Below are 17,122 nucleotides of genomic sequence, written 5' to 3' on the forward strand. Positions count from 1 at the left end.
GTTGACTTAGTAGCATAACAACATCAGAGCTAGACTTTTCTCCCATCATGCCTCTAAACATGTGAAACACATCTGAAAACAGATTGCATCTCTCCTGACCCCAGTGTTCACATGGCACAAATCAAACGGTCACAATGGTCACTTTTCACTCCTTCCAAGTTTCCTTGGAATTCAAACAAATCCCTCCACCCCCTTAAAGCACCTCTTACCTAAAGTGTACACCCATCATTACATCATCCAAAATGTGCCCTGACCCTGCCTCTCATCATGGGAACACCGCCACCGTTGGCCAAAAAAACGTCATCATCACTCCCCCGTCCCCGCGTCCTCCCCCTTCTTCACACCCTCTGCCACTTTTATGCTGATTGAAAAGAAAAAGTAAATCTGTCAGGTGTAATCTGCTGTGACGCCACTAATCCCAACGCTACAAATCATAGGTCCCGTCCACTCTGCTCCACACAGACCCCTGCGACTCCCCGCCAGCAACTTCACATCTGCCTCAGGTAAGACTCGGCCTCCAGTGCTGAGGTGCTACTTCAGCCTCCTCTCTGCGTCCAGTGTTGTACAACTCCTCTTGGTAATACTGTAGTTGTTGAGTAGCAGTTTTGACCAAAGACACTTATGCTGTTATTTACAGACGCATGAAACCAACATGTGGATATTTGGCGGCTACTTTCCTCCTGTATATTGTGGCATTTGAGTGCCAAATCTAAATATGTGAAGACTATTGTTGGTAAAGTCTCGCTCAGTAGGTGCATCATGCATCATGAATTTCCACTGCGGTCAGAAATCGGAAATATGCAAGCGCTCATGCGACTTCTCTCTGCATTTAAGTGTTTACGAAGTGGCATTCACTGTGTTATAAACCAGATCCCTGTAAATCTGAAGGCAGAGGTCTTTACCAGTCTGCTGTACAATATAACAGGTGGAGCATGTTTCCGTGTCTCTGAACTGATGGCATCTCAGGAGTAGTGAGGCTGCAAATTTCCATATGTGGGAGACAGATGAATTTATAATCAAGATGACAAAATGTACCAGTTTGTCTGCACATCAAAATCACAGTAACAAATATGACCAAAGAAATGTTTGAAATAGGACACAGACATGATGAAGACATTTGAGAATTTCCCTTTAGGTAATGTTGCAGGCAAAGATTTCAAAGTTTAATAGTGATATATTTTAAATCCGGCTATTATTTTAATTTCAGTTTACAGACATACAGACAGATGAGAAGCTGGATTAGGTAATGCTTGAGAAATGATTATTCGACTATCAAAATAGTTGCATGAATTTCCCTGACAAATCGATTAATTGGTTGATTATTATATTTTTATTTTATTATCGCAGCTTTAGATTAAGTATTGGAACGAGAACAGTCTGAAGAAAACTGAAAAGATCTAATTAATATAAGATTTAAAGAAACAAAAAAAATGCAAGTGGTTTTATATTTTACTAACTCTGTAACAACATGTGGTCATACAGAATCTGCAGAACTTATCGGATACAGACTTAATCAACGTGATACTCAAGAGTTTAACCCTGACAGTGAGTGTGAGTCTGTTGATTATGAAACAAGGGAGTGTTGACCTTAAATCTCCTGATAAATCATCTAGGAATGGGCAACGCTAAATATAGAACAATGAAGGTACCCTGTCACTGCAGAGAGGGTGGGATGAAGGGGGATTAATGTGGAGTACAGTGTGTCAATTGTTTGTTATGTTCATGTGGATCACAAACTTTATTTTCTTCCACACAGTACGAAGGTGATTTAAAGAGCAGAAGACATGGCTGTGGTGGTAAGTACCTGCACTTCTACACTGTTTTGATCAGATTTTACTAATCAATGATACGTAAGTGTTGTCAAACTCAGCTTTAATAGTGGTGTTGAGGGGTGAAAGGGCTCAGGTTCAGTTCACAAACTAGTGTCGTCCAGCACAAACACCTATTCATCTTCCTATAACATGGACTCAGCTGCACCTCAACATTTCTCAAGACCAAAGCTCATAGTTACAGATGCCGTCAACACCTACAGTAGCCTTAGCTGCTAATCTCTGATCCCTGCTTCGGGGCTGCTAGCAGTCCTTACCATGTATTTACAGGCTTTACTGGACTCATGTGAGGGAGATTAACCAAACACTGAGGCCTATTCATTCTGGTCCTGCAACACTGGTGGGCGGGCGTATTGTTTCACGTGGATTAGACATGTTTAGAATTTCACACAGCACAACCAAGTCTTTTGAGAGAATTACACTTACACAGTGAGGCATTTAGCTTTTAACCAAAGCAACATGCAAAAGAAAAAAACATGGAAACACTTCCAAACAGTTAGCAGGAAGTAAGACAAGGTACATCACCTAAGTGTTGAATAGCAGACACTAATAAGTGCAGATTGTTCTTTGGTCACAATGATTTGGTGGGAAGCCGTCAAAACACCTGCTGTAACATCTTTAATTTGTCTTTTTTGCAACACATATTTTGCTCTGTCTCAGCAGGAAAAACACAGGTGTAACTAATAACATTAATGATGGATCTGCTTTTATTTCTATGCTCTACCAGGCCATTGTCAGTCATCTCTGTCACGTATAAAATCCCTTGAGCTGGCACAGCTGAACATCTATTATTAATGATATGAATTACACCTGTGCTTTTCCTGCTATGATGAAATGGCTACTGTAAAAAGTGCAATGACAGATTTCTGCACTATGTCATTCCTTGCTGCTTAGCTTTAACTTCATTTCCCTGTCAGTACAAAAAACAGCAGTAATCTGAGTTTTAACCACCAGGACACACTTGGTTGTGGTGATTAAGAGTTTTTTGGTGATGACTGAAATGTGTTTATAGTTCAAAGTACTGAAAACTGGTGTGTAGACTTGTTCTCTTGTTATTCAGTCAAATATTTACTAATAACATGTTTTCCTATTTTAGACTGTATTTTATTGACTAAAAATTCTTGTATGACTGCTTGGCTTTAGACACCTGTATCATATGATAAGTTCTTATGTTAAATGAAAGAGGGTTTAAAGGGTATTTTTAGGAGAGTTTTTCCTTAACCAATTTGAGGGTCTAAGGACAGAGGTACAGAGGTGTTGTATGCTGCACAGATTAAGGCCCTTGAGGTAGGTTGTGATACCGGGGCATATAAATTAGATTTGACCTGATTTTTGCACCATGATGTGTTACATCTCTCAAAATAAAATATCATTTTACTATTGGTGCCAAAACTCAGACATGGAATTGACACATGCATTGAAGAATTTTGTATTTTATGTTACCTAGTGAAGTTAATGTTATTAGTTACACCAGTGCCTTTCCTGCTTTTGACAAATTTTAAAAGAAAGTCAAAATTTGCACTATGAAATAGGCAACCAATATAAAAAGTGTACCAAAACTAAATTGGATGTCTAAGAAAAACACACAAAGACGTGCTGTATGTTTGAGTCTGCAGTTTATGGGACATTGTTTGTTGCATTAAAGCTGTCTCCTGTCTCTTCAGACTGGAACTTACCGTATGGTGTCGGAGGAGGAGCAGGCTCTCAGAGCTAAGTTGGAACGTCTCACCGTCAAGGACCACGGGCAAGTGTTTGGACCCTGCGCCAGCCTGCCAGACCACACCAGGCAGAAGGTACCAAGACAAACAAACATTTAGAGACATCACCGGGCCGCATCAGGATATTAAACAGTTAAGGCCCCATAGTGCACCAGCACAGGTGTTCTCACATATTGTGACTGATTAGACCTGACTCTGACTCTCTTAGACGTCTAATTAGCCAGAATAACTGAAAACACCTGTGTGGGTTTGCAGTGTCTTTTAACAGTTTAATTACTGTTACTAATGGATGACATATATTATGACACTAAAGAATAAACATGTTCACAATGTCATTGCAAATTGTAAATATGTTCACAATATTATTATCTTATAAGAGATGAGTTAATCATTTAATGTTAGCAAACGCAGGGTAGGTAGCCAGTCCCTTGCTAGTGAACATTTGTAACATGTTAGCTTCCACTATAGTTGCACTTTCCTTATTATCAACCTATGTTTAGTTAAATTCATGTTCATGTAAGAAAACTCAATAAACATGAGGAAAAAAGCCACCTCAGCTGGGGGCTAATAAGTTAGTAACCTGGTTAGCTAGCACATAACACTAGCCAGCTAGCCTAGCCAACTTATTGCTATCTGTCAGCTAAATGAACACATTAGCTAGGTCGACAAGACAAACTTAGCCATGGCAAAGTTAAACACAACAGCACAATGGGTAACAAGAAGGTCAGATAATCCTTCAGAATATCATGACAAATAAAACAACCCAAATGTCAAATGTGAGCTAACTGTGTGGTCTGGCTCCCCCTGCAGGCCAAGGACGAGCTGAACGAGACAGATGAGAAGCGGGTGTCTGCGGTGAAGGAGCTGCGAGGGATGATCAAGGAGAAGGCAGATGCAGGAGATGATCTGGCCAAGGGGGTGCAGGACACCTTCGGAGAGAAACCGGACAGTTTGCTGGTCCGCTTCATCCGCGCCAGGAAGTACGACGTGCCTAGAGCCTTTGACCTTATGAAGGGTACGTCAGGAAGATGAACGCTTAAAGTTACTGACAAAGGTTTTCCTCCTATGTCCGTAAAAGCCGTAATTATGATGCCAGAAGTGAGAAAATCTGAACCTCCAGTATCCAGTCTAGTTTATAAAAAAGCAGCGGATGATAATGATGTTATTTTGTTGTTGTCAGAAACTGTCAAACTGTGGTGTCTGAGGTTTGACAGCCATGCAAACAAAGAGACGTGTGTGTCATAGCTTTGCAACAAAAACTTATTTGCAAAGAAAAGAAATGAACAGGCTTCAAATGATTCAGGATTTTGAAGGCTTATAACATTATATAAATATTTAATTGATAGTTTTCATGCCAAAGACTGACAGTGATCTGGTGTTTCCAGCATGAAAAAAGTGTTTGAGACAGCATTTAGATCATCATGAGACACTGGAAATCTGCCTGATTAAACAGATTTATCAGTCCCTGTAGACAGAGTGATCCAACCTATCTTTTAACTGATATGCTAAACACTAAATTTTGACTTTTAAATTATGAATTAATATATAAATGTGTCATTGGATTAAAATAAAACAATTCCTTCATAGCTGCCAGAAGGATTTCTATCACATTGGCAGTGGATGACAGGACCAAACAGTGCTTGATACTAGAACAAATCCAGAATTCCTGGACTCTGCTCCTGTGTCTCTGTCCAGGCTACGTGCGCTTCAGGAAGGATTACCCCGAGCTGTTTGAGAATCTGACCCCAGAGGCCGTGCGCAGCACCATTGAGGCCGGCTACCCCGGCATCCTGCAGAACAGAGACAAATATGGCCGTGTGGTTCTGCTCTTCAACATCGAGAACTGGGACTATGAGGAGATCACCTTCGATGAGGTGAGAACTGCTGGGTGACCACCTATCCAGAGTGCACAAGGAAAAGGATATTTCCAAACTCACCGCTCATTCAAATGGGTATAAATAGCAGACCTAGTAGTAGACCTAACATGTCCTACCCAAGGGAGGTTTTGGCCTAGGTGTTTTGGTCTGTACTGGACTAAATCTTCACATAACCTAGACAAATTACGAGCTGTTTGAAAGCTCTAGGCCTCCTGAGTCTGTCTGTGCAAAGCAGTTCAGGATATAGAACTGGTTCTGCCTTCAGGCTAAGGCTCCAAAGTGTTTTTCACTAAAAAGATACTACTACAGGCCTTATATTCCATATTTTCTGTCAAAAACAAAATGAAAAAAAAAGGTGACAGAAACAAGTACATTTCCATTTGTGCTTGTGTAACTTTGGTTCAGTATCTCTTATACTCATTTCAACTTTTTGGTTGTAAAATCTTAAGAGTTATGTTTCAAATGAGACCAGGGTTATTTCTTTAATCAGAAGGGTTAAGGAACAGTAACCTTGTTATTTTGGGTACATTATTTCCAGGGTTGTGCCAAGTGGAGTTGTCTGGTGGCATGTTAAATGAACCTAGCTAATAAACATGGTATATCTCTGTCTGTGTGTGTGTTCAGATCCTGCGTGCCTACTGTGTGATCCTGGAGAAGCTGCTGGAGAATGAAGAGACTCAGATCAATGGGTTCTGCATCATTGAGAACTTCAAGGGCTTCACCATGCAGCAGGCGTCCGGGATCAAACCCACCGAGCTCAAGAAGATGGTGGACATGTTGCAGGTGGGAAAGCAAATTCTTGCCCTGGACTAGTTGGTTACTGCAGACGTTAGAGGGTAGGATGCATGAATATGGCAGAGATGAAAACTGCATTAGGTTTTCAAAGGAACTCTTCATAGCCTAATGGTTAAAGTTAAAATCTGTGTGGCTGAATACTAGAGATAAGTGGAATATGGAATATGTATGTTTGTCTGGTTGCAGTTTGCTGGTTAAGGAGTCAGATTTTTAAGAAAAAGCGATTAAAACACTCTTTCCTGTCTCAACAGCCTCAGTGGCACCTTAAACTTGAACCGTTCCACAAGAGCTGCTGCTGGAAAGAAATATTCACAGACAGTCTAATACCTCACACTTCCTGCAGGACTCCTCTTCACTGACGGTTTTATTGAGGGTTATATCACCAAACTCTCTTACTTTTTCTCTTCCACCAGGACTCATTCCCTGCCCGTTTCAAAGCTGTGCACTTCATCCACCAGCCCTGGTACTTCACCACCACCTACAACGTGGTCAAACCACTAATGAAGAGCAAACTGCTAGAGAGAGTGAGTTTTACAAAGCTGATTCAATAATAATGGCGACACTGTAACTGCAACGACTGCTGCTCCTTCCTACTCTCTTTCAGTCTATAAGATGAATTCGGGATAGAGGAAACAGTCAAAACTGAATCAAGACTGAAACATATAAAACGAAGAGGCTCCTTAGTGTTGTAACTACACTCATATCAGGTATCATATATTTAAAAACAAGTTTTGTCAGAGCAAGATGTGAAATATAAAGGTAACAACTGTTAAAGTACACAATAGATATTTAATACAAAGATTTTACTGTTTACTGTTAAAATCTTTCATGTGACATTGTTTTTTATTGCCGGATTTTCACATGCTTGATATTAGTGTTGAATTTGGTTATGATTAGCAAAGCAGACAGCAGGCTGCTGATGCCACTTTGAAATTATCTGTGTTTATGGAGCACTCCCACCTCAGGGTACAATAGGTACCATTTCAAATTTAATTTGCACTCATTTACAAATTGAGTTAGTGGGTACAGGAAATACACAGTCGCAAATGACTCTAACAGCTGCTGTCCTTGCTCTAGGTGTTCGTCCATGGAGATGAGCTGGAAAACTACTACAAGGAGTTTGACGCCGACATCCTTCCATCTGAGTTTGATGGAAAAGGTGCCAAGTACGATGGCAAGGCCACAGCAGCCAAGCTGTTCGACTAAACATCCTCCATCCATTTGTCAAACATGCAAAGAGCCGTTATATATTACAAAGCCCCATAGACTGTGGAGACTCAAAGCCCAATCTAGCTGTGTGGTTGTAGGAAAAAAAAAGTTATGAATGAAAGTCACGAGTGTGGGAGAAGTTAAAATGATGTGAGGTCCACACAAAGCACAAACAGGAATGAAGTGTTCTCACTTACACTCTAAAGTATTCTGTAGACCATTAATTACAGGGTACAGATTGGTTTCCAAAGCATGATAAGATTTTGAGAATAATTTCCTACCTTCTAATCAACCATTGTTTTCATTTCATACCAAGATAGTTTGAAAATCAATCAAACATCTTAGTTTTAAAACTAGCGTGAAGTAGGTCGTTCATCACGATGGCCATTTAGTTACCTTTACTTTTAAGGTCAAATTTGTTGTTTTCACACAGTTATGCAATTTTGTGCAGGAGCTACTTTGATGCTTCCTTCTTGGTGTGTCCAGAGTTTGCAGGGAAACAGTAATCCTTATTACATGCACACACACACGCACACACACACACACACACACACACACACACACACACACACACACACACACACGCACAATAACTGACTCACAAACATGAGATCTGAGAGCTTCCTGACAGTCACCAACAAGGAAGAATTTTCAAAACAGGCTCACAACTGCATTACTGTAAGTTTGAACAAAAAATAAAGATGGCCAAGTGTCCACTTTGCAAGTTGATTTTCATACCAATCTGACATGAATGGAAGCTAATGGCTGTCTGGGAGGCATGGTTTGGGAAATCAGTGTTACTGTAACCTACACATGACTTGAAGTTAATGTGCTAAAAATGCATAAGCACCATAACTCTTTGACCATTCAGATTCAATCAAGTATTTTAAATATCATTTTGTGAACAACAGATAGAGATTATCTGCATCTCTTCTGTGAAGTTGTGCTCTGTGTGGACTGTAGTTCAGCCACATAGCTTGTTGTAACACTGGCAGGCCCCAGATTTCTGTATCCACTCTCTGATTCCCCCGTCTCTCTGTGAAGTACAAGGCTGATATTCCAACAAGTGCCTGTCTCATGTTTTTTAGATTGTTCTTCAATATGAATATTATAAAGTTTTACCCACTGTGCTACCTGTTGCACCAATAAGAATGTCAATAAATGTACAATAAACTGTATATAAATATAAATTATAGTCTTTGTTTTAATCTACAAATTAAGAAAACATAAAATCTAGGTTCAAATAAACAGACGTAAATGTTTGTGAAACATACTTATTAATGGGTGAGATCAAATATCTGAAGGCTGTGTACCACATCAGCACAAAACACATATGATTAAATTATAAATGTTACATCCATATGTTGATACATACTATATTGTCATACAGTGCAATAGGAACCGTAAAGACAGTAAAGTCCAAGAAAAACAGTCCATATCTATAACAGTCAGGACATAATGCACATACAGATGGAGTTGTGCTGCTTGCTGCCAGGTTGGCTTCTGCTTCAAAGGGCAGAGAGAGAATTGAAGTGGTGTATGATGGCTGAAAATGGTATTAATAAGACATGCATGAACTTGGGTGGAGTCCACATTTCCACTATGTGTGACAGGATGTTACTCACAGGAAACTGATTCATATCAAACAGGCACTTCTTAAAATGATAATGAAAAAGGCCACATTACACCACAGAAAACAAAGAGAATTTCTGCACATAAAACTCACACAAAAACTTATTGTGTCAGTGTTTAATACCTTTATCATACCTTTACCTCAAGGAATTAAAATGTATCATGAGACACAGAGGTAAGTTTTGTCCGGTATTTTTCTGTGTTTTCATGAAGAAAAAACATTGCACACTCCACCCATCTGATATGTTGTAATAAGCATCTTAAAGCAAACCCTCAAAAAAACTGTGGTCACTCAGCGATTAGCCCTTGTCTAAAGTGTTATCTAATATGAGACCTCCACTTTGCCTTTAACAGGTTTGTGGCAAAGTCAAGCTGTATTTTATTGAAAAGTGGAAAGTCCTTTAGTCTATTTGTTTGGTAAGTGCATAAATTGAGAGTCCAACATTGGATTTCTCATTTTATACACTTACTGTTTATGTCCCAGTTGCACTCTCTTCTCTCCTGCCTGCTGTAACATCTGTAAGCATCATGCAGCTCTGTCCTGAGCGTAAGTACGGTGTTTTTTCCGATTACCTCCTGCCCTTATTTATAGATGCATCAAAGAACATTTTCTGTGGTAATCCATGGAAACAGTGATTGAAATTTCTTTCAATCATCAGGAGGCATCATAGTGTTGGGTTTTTGGGTTCTGTGGGATAATTCATGGGACAGGCTGACCTACAGAAGTACAATGTTAAAGTTAGTTTGTATGAAGAGCCCATATTTCCATTCAACAACACAGAATTGACTGTTAGAAAAGTGTTATTAAGTAGAAAAACTACAATTTCTGTCTGTCTGAATTTTTGTAACTCCTAAACCTCTTTAAAAACCTGCAGGGGCATGATTCTTTTATTTTGAAGGAGCAAGGATGCAGTTTGATGGTCCACCACAAACAATGGAAACAAAAAGTGAAAAACTGGAGAGTGGTGTCAAAATGAGCAAAATGATGCAATAAAACAAATAAATAAACCAACCATTTAACAGAATATACAATAAAACAGCATAGTTCTCTCAAAGGAAACAAACAAGATTAAGAACATTTAAAATACAGTTTAAGGAATTTAAAATCACAATCTGAATGCAACAGATGTTATTTTGAGCCTTAACAACGGCTGAAAATCACCACTGTAAACCATAAATCATGTCATAACTGCTGCTCATCAGAGGCGGCTCAATGATTCACGAGAAGCCGAAACTCAAATCTGCTGCAGACTCACATTTATATCAAGGCACTTAAATCTGGTCGAGAACTTTTCAAGTTAAATTCTGAAAGATTTTTTTAAACAGGTAACCACAATATACTTATAAATGTGACTGATGTGGGGCATCAGATATATTTGAACATATATTATTGTCAAGATTTTAAGACTTCAGAAAGGGCTGAAGGTCCCTTTCACTTAAGTAGGACTACAGGTCCAATTTGTGTGTAGGATGACATTCAAGTTTTCGTATTAGTATCTGGGAACATTTTCAATAGCAATTAATGTAGGAAGATCTCAATTTCCTTCTTTGTACTCAGAGGTTTACATTCATGCGTCACCTTCCTGCCAACTACATCACCCTGCTGTCCAGAATCAAGAGGCAACACCTGCGAAAAACCAGCAGAGGGCGAACTATTGTTGCACTGGAGATTAACTGAGAACAAATGAGGAAGGAACAATTCAGCACAGGCTCATATTACACTCAGCTTTTATCATGTCTGTGAGTTTTAACTTCCAATTTACTGCCTGCCTTGTCAAATCCATCTAATGAATTCCTACATTTCCCAGAATTACTCATTTAACTTTAAGATCATTAGTGCCAAAGTAGAGAAAATATAGAGGGCTGAGTGTTTGCCTGTGCATCTTTTATCATTTTGGTCTATAGTTTGGTCTTCAGACTCTATGTACAGTAAATGTTACCCACTGAGTGTGACCCTTGTGCTCTGCAGGCAGGGGTTCATGTCCCGATGGCTGCTCCTCTGACAGGCTGGCCTGTTCTTCTCCCAGTGGCAGATGGCGTCGGTGTACTCGACAATGACCTTGTCCATCCAGGTGAGGGGTTGAGGGAACAACACAGCTCCCTCAAAGAAGCCCAGGTGGCCTCCGTGTTGGGTCAGGGCAAATATCACATTGGGCATCTTCTCTGAAGAGGACGACAGATAGAAGGAAAGGTAAGGTAAATGACCCTTTTTTTACTCAGCAGTATTTTCTATTGAAGTATGGTGACACCTAATTTAGTACTAACTCATTACTCTTTGGGAACATCTGACACATAGTAAAAGTACAGTGTCTGTAACAGGAAACAAAGGTGGGGATGTTTGGGTTTCCTGTGTAGCAGCTGTATTAACTACTGATGTCAAGAACCACTCATCAGAGCTAAACAAGACATTAGTTTGTATGTGTAATGTTTCAGTTCACCAACTAGATCCATCAGTGTCTGGAAATAAAAATAGTTTTCACCTAACTGTATAGCTCCTGACAGAAGCACTGGGTTCAACATCAGCTTATAAATAAGAAAAGGTCTATTCTAACTTATTTACAGTGTTTTGTTTCTTAAGGGGTTTATTTAAAGGACAATAACACATTTTTTGGCCACTTGGTGGTAGCACCAAAGTCTATTGTCTGAAATGGCAAATCTTTAAGAACTAAGACACCCTCTGGCAGTATTTTTTTGGGCTTTGTATAGGTTGCAGGTCTCTACATTAAAGTGTCTTGTTCATTTTTAGTATCTATAATTAACACCTTTTGATATTATCATTATTCACTGGTATTTACTTAACCATAACTTAATTATTAATGTGTGTCTTTCAAAATGTGAATCAGACTTTTTTTTACATTCAAAGAATTTGACAATATACTCGGTTTTTAGAAACTCAGGTGTTGCTGGAGTTTTGACCTCTTCAGATTTTTATCATCTTCATGTTTCTCAAACACATGAATCTCACTCTGCGTCAGATCAGGGTGTACGAACATAGACTAGCAGAGACACAATCACCTGGAACAAATTCTTCTAGATGATGCATGAAAATATAGCTCCCCCTGTAACTACAAACTTCTGAAACAAATAGTTGATCAATTAATTAATTAATATTAATTAATTTAATCACCAATGTTTTTGAGAGCAGTGGTGAACTGGATTTTTAGGAGCTGCCTCCTCACGATTACACTATCTTTGTATCATTTCTCTATAATCTTGTGGCAGCCACTCTTAACTTTGACATGTCCCATATGGTCTAGCGGCCATGATTCCTGGTTTTCACCAGGGTGGCCCATGTTGAACTCCCGGTGTGGGAATGATAAAATCTTTGGATAAATTATTTATGACATTCAGATGGTTCAAAGACTATTGTCAGATACACTATCCAGGTTTGGGATGTTGGAATGGACTGCCGAAGGTCTTCATATTTGTCAAGGGAACGCCAAAGATCACAGTTTACTGTTTGTGAAATCCTGGCCTAATTTAATAATTACAAAGGTTGGAGTTCCCATACCGGGAGTTGAACCCGGGCCGCCTGGGTGAAAACCAGGAATCCTGACCGCTAGACCATATGGGACATGAGTTCAACTTTCAAGGTTTCTCAACACAATGGAAAAAACCTGCTGCATATTTTCCAGATCATCCCATCAGCTGCTCTCTTTGTAGCTTAGACCCTTAAACCTTCAGTAGATGGGCTTCTCTACAAAGCAGTAATATTCAAAGTTGGCATCGATACAACAGAGAAATGAAAATAGCCCCTGATGACTTAACATGTGTACAAGGATGGATCAACTTTATATTCGTAGATAGAAGTTGGAGGTCCTTCCTGTTCACTTCAATACAGAGAGTTTTCTAGTGGCCGTCAGTGAAATTGCAGATTGATGGGCTTCAGCACATGAATCTAAGATGAACCATATAGTAACTTTGTATTTGCAGAGAGAATTTGGGGGTTTTTATGTTCAACAGACACAGTTTTCTTAGAGCAGCCTCTAGTGTACATTAGAGGAACTGCAGTTTCACACAGCACTAAATTCTCGATTTGTTTAATTTTGAAAAAGCTGGTCTACATAGATTCCCATACCGGGAGTTGAACCCGGGCCGCCTGGGTGAAAACCAGGAATCCTGACCGCTAGACCATATGGGACATGTCAAAGTTAAGAGTGGCTGCCACAAGATTATAGAAAAATGATACAAAGATAGTGTTATCGTGAGGAGGCAGCTCTTAAAAGTCCAGTTTACCACTGTTATTGGACTAAACTCACTATCTGATGTACTGAATTCAAATTAATATCTGTCTACATAGATTTACACAACTAAAGACCAGAAGTAATTGACCAGGGATCTTTAATGTCACATACTGGGGACTGAACACCAGCCACCGAAAGAAAAAGAAACCTGGGTAAAACCCAGAACTCCACAGAACTAGACCATATGGAGCATTAAGACAAGTGTAGGGATGATTACCACACAATAACTAGGTCATAATCCCAACATAATTGTTAGTAATCTTTATGTATCAGATAGTGTTTCAGCTTCTGAAAGCTTTTCGCATATGAGAAACCTTAAAGACAGGTCTCCCATATGGTCTAGCGATCAGGATTCCTGGTTTTCACCCAGGTGGCCCGGGTATGGGAATCTATGTAGATGATTCAAACTTAAACTAATCTAGAGTTTAGTGCTGTGTGAAACTGCATTTCCTCTAATGTACACTAGAGGCTGCTCTGAGTAAACTGTGTCTGTTGAACATAAAAATCCCCAAAGTTCTTACTGCAAATGTAAAGTTACTAAATGGTTCATCTTACATTGAGCTGCTGAAGCCCATCACTCTGCAATTTCACTAATGGTCACTAGAAAACTGTCTGTATTGAAGTGAACAGGAAAGACCTCCAACTTCTAGCTACGAATATAAAGTTGATCCATCGTTATACATGTTTAGTTTTCAGGGGATATTTTCCCTTCTCTGTTGTATCGATGCAAACTTTGAATATTACTGCTCTGTAGATAAGCCCATCTACTGAAGGTTTAAGGGTGTAAGCTACAAAGAGAGCAGTTGATGGGATGATCTGGAAAATATGCAGCAGGGTTTTTTCCATTGTGTTGAATTCATGCCCCATATGGTCTAGCAGTCAGGATTCCTTGTTTTCAGCCAGGTGGCCCATGTTGAACTCCCGGTGTGGGAATGATAAAATCTTTGGATAAATTATTTATGACATATTTGTCAGATACACTATCCAGGTTTGGGATGTTGGAATGGACTGCCGAAGGTCTTCATATTTGTCAAGGGAACGCCAAAGATCACAGTTTACTGTTTGTGAAATCCTGGCCTAATTTAATAATTACAAAGGTTGGAGTTCCCATACCGGGAGTTGAACCCGGGCCGCCTGGGTGAAAACCAGGAATCCTGACCGCTAGACCATATGGGACATGAGTTCAACTTTCAAGGTTTCTCAACACAATGGAAAAAACCTGCTGCATATTTTCCAGATCATCCCATCAGCTGCTCTCTTTGTAGCTTACACCCTTAAACCTTCAGTAGATGGGCTTCTCTACAAAGCAGTAATATTCAAAGTTGGCATCGATACAACAGAGAAATGAAAAAAGCCCCTGATGACTTAACATGTGTACAAGGATGGATCAACTTTATATCCGTAGATAGAAGTTGGAGGTCCTTCCTGTTCACTTCAATACAGACAGTTTTCTAGTGGCCATCAGTGAAATTGCAGATTGATGGGCTTCAGCACGTAAATCTAAGATGACCCAAATAGTAACTTTGTATTTGCAGAGAGAATTTGGGGTTTTTATGTTCAACAGACACAGTTTTCTTAGAGCAGCCTATAGTGTACATTAGAGGAAATGCAGTTTCACACAGCATTAAATTCTAGATTAGTTTAATTCTAAAACAGCTGGTCTACATAGATTCCCATACCGGGAGTTGAACCCGGGCCACCTGGGTGAAAACCAGGAATCCTAACCGCTAGACCATATGGGACCTGTCAAGGTTAAGAGTGGCTGCCACAAGATTATAGAGAAATGATACAAAGATAGTGTTATCGTGAGGAGGCAGCTCTTAAAAGTCCAGTTTACCACTGTTATTGGACTAAACTCACTATCTGATGTACTGAATTCAAACTAATATCTGTCTACATAGATTTACACAACTAAAGACCAGAAGTAATTGACCAGGGATCTTTAATGTCACATACTGGGGACTGAACACCAGCCACCGAAAGAAAAAGAAACCTGGGTAAAACCCAGAACTCCACAGAACTAGACCATATGGAGCATTAAGACAAGTGTAGGGATGATTACCACACAATAACTAGGTCAAAATCCCAACATAATTGTTAGTAATCTTTATGTATCAGATAGTGTTTCAGCTTCTGAAAGCTTTTCGCATATGAGAAACCTTAAAGACAGGTCTCCCATATGGTCTAGCGGTCAGGATTCCTGGTTTTCACCCAGGCGGCCCGGGTTCAACTCCCGGTATGGGAATCTATGTAGATGATTCAAACTTAAACTAATCTAGAGTTTAGTGCTGTGTGAAACTGCATTTCCTCTAATGTACACTAGAGGCTGCTCTGAGTAAACTGTGTCTGTTGAACATAAAAATCCCCAAAGTTCTTACTGCAAATGTAAAGTTACTAAATGGTTCATCTTACATTGAGCTGCTGAAGCCCATCACTCTGCAATTTCACTAATGGTCACTAGAAAACTGTCTGTATTGAAGTGAACAGGAAAGACCTCCAACTTCTAGCTACGAATATAAAGTTGATCCATCGTTATACATGTTTAGTTTTCAGGGGATATTTTCCCTTCTCTGTTGTATCGATGCAAACTTTGAATATTACTGCTCTGTAGATAAGCCCATCTACTGAAGGTTTAAGGGTGTAAGCTACAAAGAGAGCAGCTGATGGGATGATCTGGAAAATATGCAGCAGGGTTTTTCCCATTGTGTTGAATTCATGCCCCATATGGTCTAGCAGTCATGATTCCTGGTTTTCACCCAGGTGGCCCATGTTCAACTCCCGGTGTGGGAATGATAAAGTCTTTGGATAAATTATTTATGACATATTTGTCAGATACACTATCCAGGTTTGGGATGTTGGAATGGACTGCCGAAGGTCTTCATATTTGTCAAGGGAACGCCAAAGATCACAGTTTACTGTTTGTGAAATCCTGGCCTAATTTAATAATTACAAAGGTTGGAGTTCCCATACCGGGAGTTGAACCCGGGCCGCCTGGGTGAAAACCAGGAATCCTGACCGCTAGACCATATGGGACATGAGTTCAACTTTCAAGGTTTCTCAACACAATGGAAAAAACCTGCTGCATATTTTCCAGATCATCCCATCAGCTGCTCTCTTTGTAGCTTAGACCCTTAAACCTTCAGTAGATGGGCTTCTCTACAAAGCAATAATATTCAAAGTTGGCATCGATACAACAGAGAAATGAAAATAGCCCCTGATGACTTAACATGTGTACAAGGATGGATCAACTTTATATTCGTAGATAGAAGTTGGAGGTCCTTCCTGTTCACTTCAATACAGACAGTTTTCTAGTGGCCATCAGTGAAATTGCAGATTGATGGGCTTCAGCACGTAAATCTAAGATGACCCAAATAGTAACTTTGTATTTGCAGAGAGAATTTGGGGTTTTTATGTTCAACAGACACAGTTTTCTTAGAGCAGCCTATAGTGTACATTAGAGGAAATGCAGTTTCACACAGCACTAAATTCTAGATTAGTTTAATTCTAAAACAGCTGGTCTACATAGATTCCCATACCGGGAGTTGAACCCGGGCCGCCTGGGTGAAAACCAGGAATCCTAACCGCTAGACCATATGGGACATGTCAAGGTTAAGAGTGGCTGCCACAAGATTATAGAGAAATGATACAAAGATAGTGTTATCGTGAGGAGGCAGCTCTTAAAAGTCCAGTTTACCACTGTTATTGGACTAAACTCACTATCTGATGTACTGAATTCAAACTAATATCTGTCTACATAGATTTACACAACTAAAGACCAGAAGTAATTGACCAGGGATCTTTAATGTCACATACTGGGG

The 17,122-nt window shown here is 39.7% G+C and overlaps 2 protein-coding genes and 7 non-coding genes across 10 annotated transcripts in view; 2 read left to right on the plus strand and 7 right to left on the minus strand.

Annotated features, from left to right (window-relative positions):
- On the plus strand, positions 1 to 8,618 carry rlbp1b (retinaldehyde binding protein 1b). Of its 2 annotated transcripts, XM_056387610.1 has the most exons (8): positions 1 to 503; positions 1,757 to 1,796; positions 3,494 to 3,622; positions 4,358 to 4,562; positions 5,243 to 5,421; positions 6,049 to 6,207; positions 6,633 to 6,743; positions 7,297 to 8,618. In XM_056387610.1, exons 2-8 carry the CDS (start codon positions 1,785 to 1,787, stop codon positions 7,423 to 7,425), a joined length of 924 nt encoding a protein of 307 aa, XP_056243585.1. In that variant the 5' UTR covers positions 1 to 503; positions 1,757 to 1,784; the 3' UTR covers positions 7,426 to 8,618. The 2 variants fall into 2 exon arrangements, with proteins under 2 accessions (XP_056243585.1, XP_056243586.1); XM_056387611.1 differs by lacking the exon at positions 1 to 503 and having other exon boundaries at positions 1,679 to 1,796.
- Positions 8,609 to 17,122, minus strand: part of abhd2b (abhydrolase domain containing 2, acylglycerol lipase b) — a 22,641-nt gene continuing 14,127 nt past the window's right edge. Inside the window, exon 11 of the mRNA XM_056387608.1 lies at positions 8,609 to 11,223. Within this exon, the coding sequence (XP_056243583.1) occupies positions 10,997 to 11,223 (227 nt within the window). The 3' untranslated portion in view covers positions 8,609 to 10,996. The remainder of the gene's footprint in view (positions 11,224 to 17,122) is intronic.
- trnae-uuc (transfer RNA glutamic acid (anticodon UUC)) lies at positions 12,563 to 12,634 on the minus strand. The gene has a single exon. It is a non-coding gene; the product is annotated as a tRNA-Glu (tRNA).
- trnae-uuc (transfer RNA glutamic acid (anticodon UUC)) lies at positions 13,130 to 13,201 on the minus strand. The gene has a single exon. It is a non-coding gene; the product is annotated as a tRNA-Glu (tRNA).
- On the minus strand, positions 14,409 to 14,480 carry trnae-uuc (transfer RNA glutamic acid (anticodon UUC)). The gene has a single exon. It is a non-coding gene; the product is annotated as a tRNA-Glu (tRNA).
- On the minus strand, positions 14,975 to 15,046 carry trnae-uuc (transfer RNA glutamic acid (anticodon UUC)). The gene has a single exon. It is a non-coding gene; the product is annotated as a tRNA-Glu (tRNA).
- trnae-uuc (transfer RNA glutamic acid (anticodon UUC)) lies at positions 15,478 to 15,549 on the plus strand. The gene has a single exon. It is a non-coding gene; the product is annotated as a tRNA-Glu (tRNA).
- Positions 16,266 to 16,337, minus strand: trnae-uuc (transfer RNA glutamic acid (anticodon UUC)). Its single transcript has one exon. It is a non-coding gene; the product is annotated as a tRNA-Glu (tRNA).
- On the minus strand, positions 16,832 to 16,903 carry trnae-uuc (transfer RNA glutamic acid (anticodon UUC)). The gene has a single exon. It is a non-coding gene; the product is annotated as a tRNA-Glu (tRNA).

This window comes from Seriola aureovittata, chromosome 10, assembly GCF_021018895.1.
Source record: "Seriola aureovittata isolate HTS-2021-v1 ecotype China chromosome 10, ASM2101889v1, whole genome shotgun sequence".
NCBI classification, from domain to species: Eukaryota; Metazoa; Chordata; class Actinopteri; order Carangiformes; family Carangidae; genus Seriola; species Seriola aureovittata.